Consider the following 15,124-nt stretch of genomic DNA (forward strand, 5'->3'; position numbering starts at 1 on the left):
GAAATAGTGTTTTTTTTCTTTGCAGTGTAATGAAGTTTATTTTTATTGGATAAATAATTTGGGGTGTTTATAGCTTCATAATTGCTTTCCCACTGTTTGTAGATGGCATCCTTTATTATTGTTGATGGAAACTTAAATCATGAGAATGTTTGTTTCCACTCATAAATGTGTCCATCAAGAAAGCAACACGACCACCAAGGCTATTTAAAATTATTTTTCATTGGCGTTTCCATAGAACTATAAACACTCCTCATGACATACATCTCAACATTGCCTGCTTTGATTTTTGGTTTGCCATACACACATCCTTTACATGGAGCGTTTGCATTCCGCAAACATTACCAAAATGGGATTAGCCACATTGCAAAGATTGAATTTTTTTTTAAAAAAAAGCAAAAACTGTAACTATATAATTCATACCACAGTAGGCCCAAAGTGCAAACAAATACGTGCATTTGTGAATTGTATCTTCACTACCACATGATTGACTAGCAACAATACACACTAATTAATGCACATCCTATATGCTCAGAATACAAATAAGCACAATACGTACAGACGTTGCATGTAGACCATACACTTTGCGTCACTAAGCATACACCAAACACTCATGCGCCTTCTACTGTGCACAATCCCTATTCACCCCATACACACAAGACTACCGCAGGCAAATCATATGCACACACATGATGATTGGACAACTAAGAAATAGCACACTTGCAACAAGCATATAAAAATACAATGTGTTTGGAATTGGAGTAATCCAAGTATGCAGACACTAACTCGGCCCAGGACATGCATAAATCGAATACGATCACTATATGAGCAAACTCAATACAACATGCATTAGATTGATGCGAGCACTGACTATATGCTTGAAATACTTCAGAACCCGCAATAGGCTCATACAGTATGGAATGTAAGTAAGCACAATACACAGATCAGTTGGCACACACAACATGCATCCACAATCTCTACAATATGCTAAAGCAGTGTGGTCAGAATGTACAGAAGCGCAGACAATACGCTGAGACAACACATACCAACAGTTATCTGCACACCCACACCTCCCTCCACTACACGTTCATGCAGTCAACCCATGAACGCACACAAGATGGAAAATCGGTGGGGAAAACATTTGTTAGGGTGTTAGTTACTATCTACAAAATGGTGAAGTATGCACACTTCGGGAATGCTACTGTTAAGGCTGCTAAAAAACCTAGTGCAAAATAAATATCAAACAGACCTACTTCCTCACATTATGCCTTACTCTGCTACCCTAAATTTAAATTATAGATCTGTCACGACGAGGCTTGATGAGTGTAGTGTGAAACAAAATTACACATGCTTCCCAGAAATGCAAGGAAACCTTTCTTAGTGTGCCACCTCACAGTGCCTTTGAACGTTTGACAGACAATGCTGTCCCATACCTCCGTAGCAAGATTGAACCCATGGGTGTATGTACCGCCATTGGCCAAGTATTCGTCTCTGTAGACACCCAAAACTATCCATCTCACATGCACACAAACTCTCGCTCTCCTCATTGCCTCAGGAAAAACCTTCAAGTATTCTTGTAGACCCACCTCAGAAACCAGAAACCCCACTAGCGGTCATGCACAGAGTCAAAGGATCATGCGCCCTAGCACCCCTTTATGCCGTTAATTTCATTTTGTGTGCACTGCAGGACCCGAATATAAATGAAATAAATAATGTTATGTTTACTACTCAGGGCCGAGGAAGGACTTCAGCCGAGTGTCTGTCAGAGTCAGACCAGTGGAAGACCCAGGCTTGTACTTTTCCGGACGACCACGACCTCACAGATGGACACTAGTATAAGCAGCCATAAAAGGGACATGACCTCAGAGATTCTTCCGGAGGGTGAAGCCAGTAAAATTCTAGAGGGAGGGAAAAGTGAAAATCAGGAGCGCTCACCATGACAACCACAGTAGATCTGCCCGTATGAACCTCTTCATTGATGAAAATAAATTCACAAATGTATCATTGAATAAAATTGCCTACCTAGGAAAAAGTCTGTCTCTTCATTAGGTCTCTGTGCTGGCACAGTCACCTTTTTATTCAAGTGAAAAAATAATGTGTCTGTGGAACAGTAATACTTAAATATGAAGTAAGTATGCCTACATACGAGTTCCTGTACATTCTGGGTATGTTTTGAAATGTGTCTTCTAGATCTATACCTTGATGCAAGAACGTTTTCTGGCGTCCCTCAGGAAACACTTACGTCATGTCTGAGATTCGGCGATTGCCAAGAAGAATCTTTATTCTTCAATGTTCTGAATACTTTCTGGCTTGGGGGACTCTACATAACTCCTTCATGCTTAAGCCACATGAGAATATTCATAGGTTCAGCTACCTGCTACCTAAAGACACAGGGTGGTGATGGGTTCCCGCTGTTGAGCAGTAGCCTTACTAGGAGCATATGCTTTGTGTCCTATGAACTTGCCTTGAGTTATGCATTTTTATGTCTTGGTAAACTACACAAAGCATCACCTAATGTGGCTAACAAACCAAAGACTTGCTGCACTGGCCTGGAATAGATAATCTCATGTCTGAGAGGAATTTGTTTCTCACTTTAGCACCAGTTTTTCTATTTACTAGGTAAACATTTGAAGATCGATCTTAACCCTGTTCGGATGAGAGGCCTATGGGAGACTCATACAGCTCTCTACTGAGCCTGCATTTGGGTTCCGATCAACTTGAGCTGTGCACATTGTACCTTCTTGGAGTTCTCAAGCTGCTCACATCTCGGCTAGCTGTGGTGAGTCATCTCTTCTTATAAATGAAGAGAAGAAAGGCATACGTAGCACATATAGTCTCTTATAAATAAAGATAGTAAACCAAAAAGGTTTTATATTCGGAATAAAATTAGAAAAGCTGCAATTACTGGTGACAAAAGCATAAATAATACTTGCTTTGTTGGGGGGACAGGCAAACATTGTTTAAAGGAATAAATTATATAGCAGAATAGAGTAGAGCATGCAGGCCAGCTCCAAAGGGACTCAAAAGCAGTTATAAATGGCACATGACCACATTTGCTGCAAATGAGAATCCTTGCAACCCTGATTTGTTTATCTATGCAGTGAGAATCTGTTGGATGCCCACAGCAACTTGGTTTCAGCACAGAAACCAAATGCCTCTCTGAGATTTCAGGTTGGGCAATTTTCCCATGCTGGTCTTGATTCGATGAACCTGGTTTTTGGAAATGCAAACAAAGGAAGCCTGCCTATATCATGTTCTTGAAATACCAATAACCAAGGACATCCCCAAGATGGTGGATTCTCACCCTGTCCAAGTAGAACCTAGCCGCATAATTTTGTTCACAGCACTGAACCGGGTGTGGAAGCCCAACCAGGGAAGCTTGACCCTATACGCTGTATGGCTTGGGTTGTAGGGGCGGCTGTTCACATGGTAGAGCTTTTGGCAGTGGGGCTAGCTAGAAAGTTTTTTATTTTATTAAAATTGGAGCACCAATCAAAACCATGCTGCAAAAATATGGTATGGCATCAAACATTACAAGTAATCCATTTGTTAGAAGAGGAACCAGATACCATATTTGCAGGTAATGGTTACAAAAAGTTGCAAAACGTGCAAGACAATAATCTTGATGTGTCTTGATATGACACTTGCACATTTCGGGTTTAAGTCTGGTACCTTCCCATTGTTGCATAGCACTTGCTGGCCTTGGCAAACACGTTTGCTTCTAGAATGTAACCAAGTAATTAAGGTTTTGTTTACAGCTGAAAAATGCTGCTCTATCCTCTGCGTTCACTGCAAAAGATCCATGCATTCCAACTAGCACCCATTGCCTGACTTCTCAAAGTAAGTGTTCTTCTTCAGTCCATTTGTTTCTTTTTCTTTAGCTTTGTCAAAAACCACTGAATACCCAAATGCAGTGAAGCCTTCACAAAAGCGAAATCTCAATTGAAATGTACTGAAGGGATTCTGATATTGACCTGGTTAGAGAGCCTTGCTCTGCCATCAGCCAGTCTATCATCTGTTCTTGATAACCCTGAGCTTCCCATCATGTGTTTTCTTTCTCTACATTGTAGCTCAAACCCTTAAAATGTTGAGGGGTTTGTTGCAGCACAACTGTGAAGCCTTGCCCATCACATTAGTGAGCTTAAGGATGTGCTGATGTTATCTTCATCTGTGTGAGCCTCTTGCATTTATTTTTTTAATGGTGTAATGGTTACATAGTCACAGTTTAGAGAAATCAATCTATTGTACACAAGCTTAATTGTATCCACCTTGGGTGAACATCTGACTGTAAATGTTAACAGACAAGGCAGCAGAGGACCTCAATAGTGTTGAAGGGGGCAGAGCGAATGAGGATGAGTGTAGGTTGAGTGAGAGAGGGTGCAGAGATGTGTTGAGGCCGTGGGGGGGGGGTGCTAGGGTGAGCCCCTCCACAGATCATATGCTTCTTCAAGAACTCAATCGCCACATAGTTCCACAAAGCTTCCTCATGTCTTCTTATACTTCTCTATATTACCTTCTCCCGGAGTAGACTTGTGCTCCTTAACTGACCACAGAAAAAATTCCTACCAACCCTGTCTCAACACTAGGGTTGTGCCTACTTTTTCCCCTTGCATTGAAATTATGCATTTGGTGCTTTTAACCTCCCTCATTGTACATTTCATAGTTTCACTCTATACTGGAACCAGCAAGATGCTTGAGCCTACAGTTGACAGTCTGAAATCCAATACCAAACGTGTCCCAATCACCATTCCTCTTCTGGCCACCATTTACTGCAGAAGTCCTTCACCTTGACGCATTCCCAATCATCTGATTCCGCTTCACCTGTAGGCCGGTGCACACAACCAACAGGTGTTCGCATCTCTTGGACACTCCCTCTTGGAGTGCTCTACTTTGCCCACTCTCAGCTTTCCTTTCTGGGCCCTGACTTCTGCCACCTCCTGGTGTGGGACCTTTGCTCTCAGGCTCTCCAGCTATCGCTGCCTTTAGATTAAGTGTGAACTCTTTAAGTTGTGAATCTATTATTCCTTCCTTGCTTTCTTATATGCGTTTATGGTCCTCTCTTTACAAATCAATTTCAAGATGTTTAAATTGAACCACCTATAGATCTAACATGTCTTACTTGCTTCTAATAAACACCATTTTGAGGCCACAAAGTCTTGAGGTTTGCTCTTCCTGGCTTACAAATACTATTGTATCCTAATGACTGACCCCCACCCCTCCCCATCTTTAAACTCGTCTTCATCCTATTAAATATCCAAGGGCTGGGAATCCCTGTAAAGCACCATATCCAGGACCTGAAATCACAATTAAGGATGAGCGTCAGCCCTTGAACGGGATCATGCAGCATGGGGGTCAACTACTGCCTTTTAGTGCTGGGGGCTGGACTGCATATTTGTGGCCGGTTTACTGAGAAGGCTTACAGAGGAATATCTCCCTTCCATCTACGGCATTGTGCAAGTTTGAAGTAATGAGGCAGTTCCGAGTGAGTGACTGGCCTTACAGGGTGGGGAGAGTTGGAGAGTGTTAATGGATGGACACACCTTTGCCAGAACGCCTTAGTTGAGCGTCTGTGTCCTGTGAAACTACCAGAGATCCACAAGCAGTGGCTATGACCTGTAAAACATTAAAACATTTGACAAGGGTTTGAACAGTATTCAAAATCAGTACTTGTCGTATATTCAGTACAACAGAATGAGGCCAGTGACTATCCGGGGCTACTAGGTCTCCGTCACTACCCCAGCTATCCATTTCCCAACCACATGCACCGTAAAACCACCTCGCTCCACTTTTCAGTGCATGACATGACTGGGTAACATATTTTTCTCTTTTGAGCTGTTGTATATTAGCACCCTGGTGGGGGAGCCAACCAATCTGGTGGCTAGGTGCGCGGGCTTGAACCGCCATGAAAGCCTACATTCCATCCCATCTGACAGCCGGCACCCGCCACTGCGGTCTCCCCCGCCCACCCTCTTCCCTTTCCACTGTGGCCATCATGGAAAAGTCTTTTCCTTCGTACAACGTGATGCCACGCACGTCCAACGTGATGCCACGCTTTGGCAACCTTGGCGGTTAATAGCCTTAATCCCTCATTCCAAGGGCTGGAGGTGGTAATGGCCCTATGCCGCTTCGCTTGGGCCGATAATTTGGGCTGCCGGGCCGTTACCCCAGTTCCAGCCCTTGGAGCGGGGGATTAACGCCATAGTATTCCACAATAAAATGCTCATTCATTTTTTTATGTCAATTGTTCTGTTTTGAACCAAATCATCACTTTTATAGTATGAGCCGCTTAGTTTGTATTTTATGAAGTGTTTCCCAGTTCGGCCCTGCTTCCTAGTTTATTGATTTTATTAGGCTTTTTGTTCAGCGCTGTCAGCACCCAGAGGGTTTTGGAGTGCCTTAGAAGGTTAAAAAGGTGGGAGGTGGATAGACCAGTGGTAGCAGGGGAGATGGTGTGGCTAGATTACATGGTATGTTTTGAGACTTTTTCTGAAAATGGTTATGTAGGGTTCCCTGCAGGTAGGGTGTTCCATGTGCTGGGTGGCCAGTGAGTAAATGCTTGCTTTTGTGTACATGCTAGTTTGCAGAGTGAAATGTGTAGGAGAAGCTGGCTTGGTTGTCTGGTGTTTGTGTGTGGACGGTTTGAATTTGTCGGCAAGGTAAAATGGGGTTTTGTTGTGGATGGCATTTGAAAACAATAGTTCTCATACCTTCTTGACAGGACTGCAAATAAAACTCACTGCTCATATCAACCCACTTCACACATCAACCATCTCCATAAAAAGGTTTTCTTGACCTTAATCTATCGAAAATATTTAAACCTCTTTCCCAGGGGGTGACTCTAAGCCTGTCCACACTCAGACCTGTGGTGGAACTGCTCCTGCTGAGGGGGAAAAGAAGCTGGTTAAGCAAAAGTCTTTGAGTACTGACACCGCTGAGGTTCCCTCACTTGGGGCTAATTCATCAGCAGTCTCTAAGGTGTCTCAGAAAAACTCTATATCTGCAAGCACGGGCTCTGCCGAGATTCCTTGTCACAAAGCCTCACTTACACCTGTGATGCAGATCGTCTCAGGCGTTAACAAATTGGCGGTCCAACCCCTGCGGTTCATGCTGGCCATTCTAACTACCTCTTACACCAATGTTCACTGGTGCTGATGGGCCTGTTTTTGGGGCAGAGCAGCCTTTTCCATGTTTTGTGGACAATAACGCGTTACGCCCTGCAATGGATTGGAGAGTTCGGACTCCGCATACAGTCTCGCTCCCGCCTACATCTGCGCCTTTAATTTACGTGGATCCAGTTGGTGGAGGACCATCCTGGCAACCATCCTCTTTGCGATCCTGGGGGTATGCCCCTGCCGAGCGGCCTCTACGAACTCCAGTGCCTAGACCTTCATCTGAGGATGCATTTTTTGGCAAGTTTGACGCTTATTCATTCTCATCCCATGAAGGCATACTTAAAGGATTTATTTAACTAAATGTATCCTAAGCCGCCTGAACCGGCCCCTGCTCCAGCAATCCCTATGCAGGTCCTGGTGGTGCCACCTCCTCCACCGCTTCCTATGGGGCCTCCTCCCAGGGATGTCATTTCACCAAAATGCCAGGGGTAGCGGAAGTGACATCCCATGACCCCTGATGACATCACAGGAAATGTCCTTTGACTCCATCCGAAAGTGACATCATGGAAAACAATGGAACACAGCCTTTTACCCCTTGACAAAACAGGAAGTGGCATCACATAGCATTGTTTCTAAGTACACTATGAAAATCTGGTTACAATATCACTAACTTGATTTCATACAAGAATGGATCACCAAATGTATCGGCAGAAAAAAAAAACATGCTATAACTGCAACTTGCGAAAAGCACAATGTGTACCCTAAATGGATGCTTATTCTACTCTAAATGCTTTTTGGAGGATTCTGTTTGCATTGTGAATTTGAGACGATTAAGACCAGACTAAATCAGTGATTCACCCCCTGAAGTGTGCCTTTTAATGAGTCTAGCAATTATTGTATAAAATTCCAGAAAGACTAATTATTTGTTATTCCTATTCTTTCTTATTTAGGGTCACTGCTCAGTGTTACACTTGTGGAACCCCTTGTTTTTTTTTTTTTTTTTTAAAGAAGCCTGCACAAGAAAGCCAGCCAATCTAGAAACAAAGTCCCATGACATTGGCCACAACACTTTTTCTGCTTGGTTTTAGGGGTAGCAAGAGAGACCTCTGGGGACGCAAGTGCGACCCCTGGTGACCCCTAAATGATGTCTCTGCCTCCTCCTTCACTGCCTCCTCTGCCTCCACTTTCCCATGTGGAAAAGACTCCTCTTGCGCTGTCAGCCGTGCCTTCGGGGCCTGAGGTGCCACGTGCGGAGGATCAGACTTCTGCTCGTGCCTCATTGAATGAGGACCAGGCGGACCAGGACTGTGATGACCCGCCCCGCTCTATTGGAGACTTTCACAACCGGGTTGTGGAAATGATGGCATTGTTAGACATCCCAATACCCAAATTCCCGGCTCCACAAGAAGGGGTACTTTCTGGAGCCTTTACTCTGTCGACACAGAAGCGTATTGGTCTGTTCCTTCAGAAGGGTGCCCTGGCCGAGGCCGTAAATTCTGGGAAAAACCTAATGCCGGGCAACACCTAAACAAGAAAATTGACGCTCGCTACAAGCTACACGCATCTGAGAACATATACCTGGCTGCATATCCACTCCTCATCGACGGTGGTGGCAGCACCTACTCTCCAGACAAAGCCGGCCTCTACATCCTCCACAGCAGAATCTCACATCCTTTCCAAAGAGGACAAGCTTCTTGACATTGGGAGAAAAAGGGTTTTTTCCAATTTGGCGTCCTGATAGTCTCGAAGACATTAAGGGTGGCTTATCTGATGCCAGGGTTCTGGCGCAGGATCGACTTTAGGCTGCGTCCATCATGTAGCTAATTCCCCTCTAGGCCTATGATCGGAGTAAACCTCTCCCGCCAAGCGTGGCTGCATGCTACAAAGGTTTTGAAGGCGGTTCAGGACGAGGTGCTTGATCTCCCCTTCAAGGGTAAAGAACTGTTCCACTCCATGGATGAGGAACTCGCAAAGACCAAGGCAAGCACTTAAACTGCCAAGTCATTGTCGGTCCTTGAAAAACCCCCAGCAAAGGCACCTTTATACTCGGAGGTCGGGGTCTCAAATGAGGTTCTTCTCTGGTTTCGGAGGCATTCAGGACCGTTGTGCGTGCCGCACAGAGGCTCCAGCTGGTGGCCCCTGCCGTAAATAATGGCAAGGTGGCCGGTTTGTGTCTCGGCCAACAGCCTTCTCTTCAGCAACGTGTAGTCTCCCCACCGATAAAACATCGAAATGGTATTTTCCATTGGTCACATGAGACTCCGGTGGGAGGACGAATTTCGTATCATCTGGAGGTATGGCAGACCATCACAGACTGGTGGGTTTTGTCCGTTGCCCGGGCGGGCTTCAGCTTGCCCCTCCTCCCGTACCCCACCCTTTCACCCTCTGCAGCAGACTGGATCGCCCTGCCTGAGAGCCGAGGGACAGAAACTTCTAGACTCGGAGCAGTGGAACCTGTTCCCTTGCGGCAGCAAGGGGAGGGCTATTACTCCTGCCTATTTACAGTGCCCAAACCCAACCAGGCTGGCCTGTGCACTATCCTCAATCTCTCCTAGTTCAATCTTTCAACCCCAACAGAAATTCAAGATGATTACACCCTGCCAAATAAAGTCCTCTGCCCTGACGGGTGATTGGCTCAGCACAGTAGACCTTCAGGATGCATGCATGCATGCATATTCTAATAAGGAGGCCGCATCAATAATATCTGCGGTTCTCCGTGGGAACCAAACACTTCCAGTATTGTGTGCTTCCGTTTGGTCTCAGCTCAGCACCGAGTGTCTTCACGAAGGTGTAGGTCATCACAGCATTCCTCAGATTACAAGGAGTTCATGTATATCCATACTCGGACGATTGGCTCCTGCGCAGTCCTTGCCCACAGGCCGCTACGGCCAATCTTCAGTCAATCCTTCAGCTCCTGTTCCATCTTGGGCTGTTGGTGAACTGGCAGAAATCGTTGATGATGGTCTCTCAGGACCTGATCTTTCTGGGTTTCTGTTGGGATACCATCAGTACCAGAGTATTCCTGACAGAGGACAGGATTGCGGACCTTTCAACCACGTGCCAGCTCTTCCTACACTCCTCACACATGTCGGCCTGGTGGTTCCAGAAACTCCTGGGCCTCATGGTCTCTTGCATGTTAGCTCTACCTCTTGCACGCCTGAAAAAATGAGGTGCACTCAGCTTGCTCTTCGGAGCTGCTGATTTCAGGCTATGGATCAAGGTTCCAAGATATATTTTATTTAAATTGTGCCCATACAAGTGTTTCAAGGCACGACAAGGAAAGGGAGGGGTACAAGGGAGGACAAAACATGATCTTACTGGGCAAGTAAGACACTTGCACCGATTCCAGTGTAATACTGCATGACGGCGGATCTTCAATGGTGGTCATTCGCCAGCAACCTTTTTGTGGAAACCTCCTTCCAGGAGCCCTGCCCACATGTAACGGTTACTACAGACTCCTCCCTCCTGGGGTGGGGTGCGACACTGCGTCATCTCAAGGTGTACGATTTGTGGACGCCTGAGGACAGGCGGTTCCATATCAATTACGTGGCAGTTTTTCTGGCGCTCAAGGCTTTTCATCCCTCTATCGCCAACAGTGTTGATAGAATTTGCACAGACAATTCCGCAGCAATGTTCTACATCAACAAACGGGGGGCACCAATGCTCCCCTCTTGGTGAACATTGCTATCCAAATTTGGAATTGGGCTATCCAATACAATGTCTTCAAACTGTGCACATTCCGGGTCACATCAATGTGCTACAGACTCCCTCAGCTGACCATCTGAGGCGAGTTAAGAGTGGGAGATGAACACCAATGTTCTCACTAAGATCTTCCAGCAATGGGGTTCTCCACAGTGAACCTCTTTGCGACCTCATTGAACAGGAAACTTCTTCTTTGTGCATCCAGGGACAGGATCGGAGTGTCTTCCTTGGGGGACGCCCTTGAAATCCGGTGGGACAACATGAAAACTTATGCTGTCCCTCCTTTGCCACTGATTCATTGGTCACTCTGGAAACTCAGGAGTGCATCAAACTGCACTCTCCTCTTCATAGCTCCTTGGTGGGCAGCCAGGTTCTGGTTTTCAGTACTGCAGCATCTGTCTATCATTTCTGAACAGGTTGCTGCAGATTCCAGACCACCTTGACCAGAGCAATCGCCATTTGCGGCACCGCTCTCCACAATCGTTCATCCTGGCGGCCTGGTTCCCGAGTTCCGATCATTAGTGCAGTTCAACCTTGTGGACAACATGTGTATAATTCAAGCGGCATGAAAGCCCTCTACGAGAGCTCAATACAGGAGCAAGTGGCTCTGTTTTTGTCCTTGGTGTCTAGCCAAAGAACTTGATCCCAGGCATGGTTTTATTGACAGTGTCTTGTCTTTTGTATCTGACCTTGCAGCCTCTAGCATCCATGTCTTTCCATGCAGGACATATTTGTCTGCCATTGCGGCTTACCTGGCTGCAGACAGTTGCTTTTTTTCCACTGGCTAATCCAGTCATCAAAAGACACTTTGCAGATCTTCATCTTTTTCCGCTGGTTCGGGCCCCTCATCCCAAATAGGATCTTAATCTGGTCCTCACTGCTTCATCAGCCTTTCTTTTGAACCGATGGCCACTACCAAACTCAAGTACCTTTCTTGGAAGTTGGCTTTTGTTTGATTGTGGTAACATCTGCAAGACGAATAAGTGAGCTTCAAGCTCTGTCGAACATATGTGCCTAACTTTCCACAAGGATAAGGTTGTGCTTCGCACGCACCCCTCCTTCCTAAAGTGGTTTCTGAATTCCATTTGAACCAGCCAATATCTTTACCGGTCTTCTTCACGAACCTGGTCGCTGATGCCGAGAGGGTTCTACACAACCTAGACATCAGACGAGCACTGAAGTTTTACCTCGACAGAACAAGCAAACTCCTTAGCTATTCACAACTTTGTTACGTTTGGTGACGCAAAAGGGAAACCAGCCTTGAAAGCATCCATCTCCCATTGGATACCTTAATGTATTTCCGAGCCATACCAGATTAAATGCCTTCAACCACCAAAGGGCATTCATGCCCATCTGGTCCGTGGCAAAGCAGCTGCTGCTGCCTTCCAAAAAGACATCCTTTGAGAGTCCATTGCCAAGGCGGCTACGTGGGCCTCCCCATCAGGCTTTTGCAGACATTACTGTTTTGACCTGTCCTCCCGGGCTGATGCCAATTTGGCCAGGCAGTTCTTAAGAATTTGTTCCAATAAGGGAAATTTCCATCCACCTGTAATACCTATGGTCAGTGCTTGGGAATCTCCCACAATTATGGAGGAAAGGGGTTGGGACTTAGGAGTATGACAAAGTTAGTCACCTTACTCCTAGTCCATAGTTCCCTTTCCTCCATACAACAATGCGCTGTCTCCTCTAGTAAGCCATCTATTATTGCTAAATGGACCTGGACAGTGCAATGAAAAAGGACTGAAGGGCGATGCACGGGGCAGAGCTCAGGAAGGTGGGCTACGGTCTTGTGTGGTGGCCCCAAGTCCAATTTAATTTTTTGTTGCTTTAAAGTGCTCCAGTACCGTCCCGAAGGATGGAATGTCCCACACGTGTGAAGGAAAGGACTATGGACTAGGAGTAAGGTAGTCCCTACTGTGAGTAACTTTGTCATTTTTGCATGCTGCAAACTATTAGGTCAGAATCCCGCACAGTGCAACATTACCTGTCTGGAGAATCTGCCTAGAGAACCTCTAATTTAAAAACAGCAGTCCAGTGTTCAGTGCTTCAAGTTTATTCATTGTGGCTCATGCGACAAAGGGAGGCTTGTTAAAAGAAATCTGAGGTGGCTCCCACAGACTTTTTAGTGATGTAGGTTTTATGACTAGACATGTTCTAAATGATTAAAAACACTACAGATCATTAATTTTCATGACCAGTCACCATGATATGAATATCCTGCTGACTACGTGAACCATCTACTTTTTTTTCAGGAAGAACTTGACCACTTGTCTTTAACAACAATGTAATATGATGTAATAGGCTGTTCTTTTATGGTTTCCTATAGTTCTAGACAGTTATCTCATTTGAGATTATCAAAGAAACATGTAATGTATATGATTTTGCATTTGGTGCCCAGAAGTGCATATTCACTATTTTGAGTGTCCAACCTCCTTCCCGTTTTGAAAATAGGGTTGATTGGGCATCCAAGTTGGGTCTGGCTTTAATCAGATTGACACAAGTGCTGAGTCAGTATGTGGTGCTATGCGTCTGATGGTAGGTGTTGTTCACCTAGGTTGCCCGTTCCATGAGTTGACTGGTCCCTGAAGATTTCAGTAGTTCCATGTAGGAATGGTATATATAATCGGATTGGTACTCGTGCTCTAAAATGCAGTGGTTTGGTTTCAGCTTGACAAAACGAGTGCTTGCAACCATGGGCTGGAAGTCCGAGGAGATATTGCTTTTTTTGGGAAGAAGTAAATTACTGGTGGGTGAGGGACATTTTGGGGAGTACTTCGGGAGATTTACCCATTTTCCCGTGTTTCTCTCTCATCACATCAAAGTTCTGATTGGGTAAGGAGTCCAGCAGATAGATGAGGGGATCATTGCCCAAATGTGTCTGGGTAAGGTTGGAGGTGGGTTTTAGGGGATGGTCCGTTCATTGTGGGACCCAAAAAGCACCTTGCCAGCTACATAACTGGCCCATTGTCTTATCCCTTTGTGCACTGCTGCACCATTTGTTGAAGATGCAACTGTACCCACCATTGAACCTCCCCTCGGATGCAACAGAGACCCTGGGTGCCTTTTGTTGCAGAAGTGACTGCCAAAATGCATAATTCCTTCGGGAAATGGTCACGAATAAGGATAATCACATTGTTACATAGCAATTCGTGCTGGATTTCTCCCATTTCTAGACGTTGGTGTAATAGGCATCATCACTCCATTTAATAGTCCGTTTATTAATCTCGGAAGGATGAAATGCTGAGTCAGCCCTATTGGCGTTTGAACCTGTGACTTCATATTACTGTTCATCTTGATTAACTTGGAATAAGAACTGCACAACTTGTTGGTGGCATTGGTTGCTTCTCTCATGAAGGAGGGGGTTATTCTGTTGGAATTTTGACCAAGCCCAAGTCTACTAAAATGTTACCTGTTACACTACTCATGCAGCTGTGGTGAGGGCATTAGGATGCCTCGAAGCCATTTCTAAATGGGAAACTATGATTTCAAAGAGAATTTTAAGGCTGGCATCTTTTAGGTCACTGGACAGGTTTAATTTGCAGTGTATCATATTCCCCATTAGAGAACGAGTACCACTGCATTGTTTAACGCTCTATTGGAAATTAGCACATGCTGAAAAGAATTTCTTTATGGGATGGCTATTCGAAGTGTTTTTTAGTAAAATGTCGTTCATGCAGTCTAGTGTTTCATCATCGATTTTAAAAAGGGAAGCAGATAAGTGTTTTTTTTGTTTTTTTTTAAAGCGCTGGTTGACGCCTTGATGACTGACTTCCTATAAAAGAACGATGAAGACATTTATTACCGAACAGTTGATTGTTAATCTAGTCACCAAATCAACGGGAAAATGGTTAATTCCCTGTATATTGGAGCGGAAGCTTGTGTATATATATATATATATATATATATAACGCGACTATACACAAGTGTTTCAAGGTGCGACGAGGCAAGGGAGGGGGAACAAAGGGAAGACGGAGACAATGATCTTACAAGGCCAAGTGAAATTGAGATTGCAAGTGCAGAGAGGGTGAGAGGAAATGTGCGAGGGAAAGGGGAGGGGCAGTGCAGTACATGGGATCAAACAGTAAAACAATTTTTTTACAAAGTGCAGCCAAGTGGTGGCAAGTGCAAAGGGTAAGTGCAGACTTCAAGTGTCCAAGTGCTGGTAGGGCGACTGTAGGGATACAGAAAACAGACCCCAAGTGCAAGGGTTGCCAGGGAGGCAGTGCCGGTGTGCAACTGACGGGGAGGGAATCTGGCCCTGAGATAAGAGGGTAGCCAGGTGGCCAGTGCAGTTTCAGTTTCAGCCAGGAGTT

At 45.2% G+C, this 15,124-nt stretch overlaps 1 protein-coding gene across 3 annotated transcripts in view; it reads left to right on the top strand.

Moving 5' to 3' along the window:
- The window catches only part of MYZAP (myocardial zonula adherens protein), a 372,512-nt gene that overhangs the window by 285,959 nt on the left and 71,429 nt on the right, over nucleotides 1-15,124 (top strand). For 2 of the 3 annotated variants that reach the window (XM_069624909.1, XM_069624911.1), the window contains exon 14: nucleotides 1,730-2,029. The exons of the other annotated variant lie outside the window; for it this stretch is intronic. In XM_069624909.1, coding sequence (XP_069481010.1) covers nucleotides 1,730-1,937 — 208 coding nt within the window. In that variant the 3' untranslated portion in view covers nucleotides 1,938-2,029. Of the gene's footprint in view, nucleotides 1-1,729; nucleotides 2,030-15,124 lie in introns of those variants that run through there. 3 annotated transcript variants of the gene reach the window in all.

The sequence above is a fragment of the Ambystoma mexicanum genome, chromosome 11, assembly GCF_040938575.1.
Source record: "Ambystoma mexicanum isolate Mex_15411 chromosome 11, UKY_AmexF1_1, whole genome shotgun sequence".
In the NCBI taxonomy this organism is placed as follows: Eukaryota; Metazoa; Chordata; class Amphibia; order Caudata; family Ambystomatidae; genus Ambystoma; species Ambystoma mexicanum.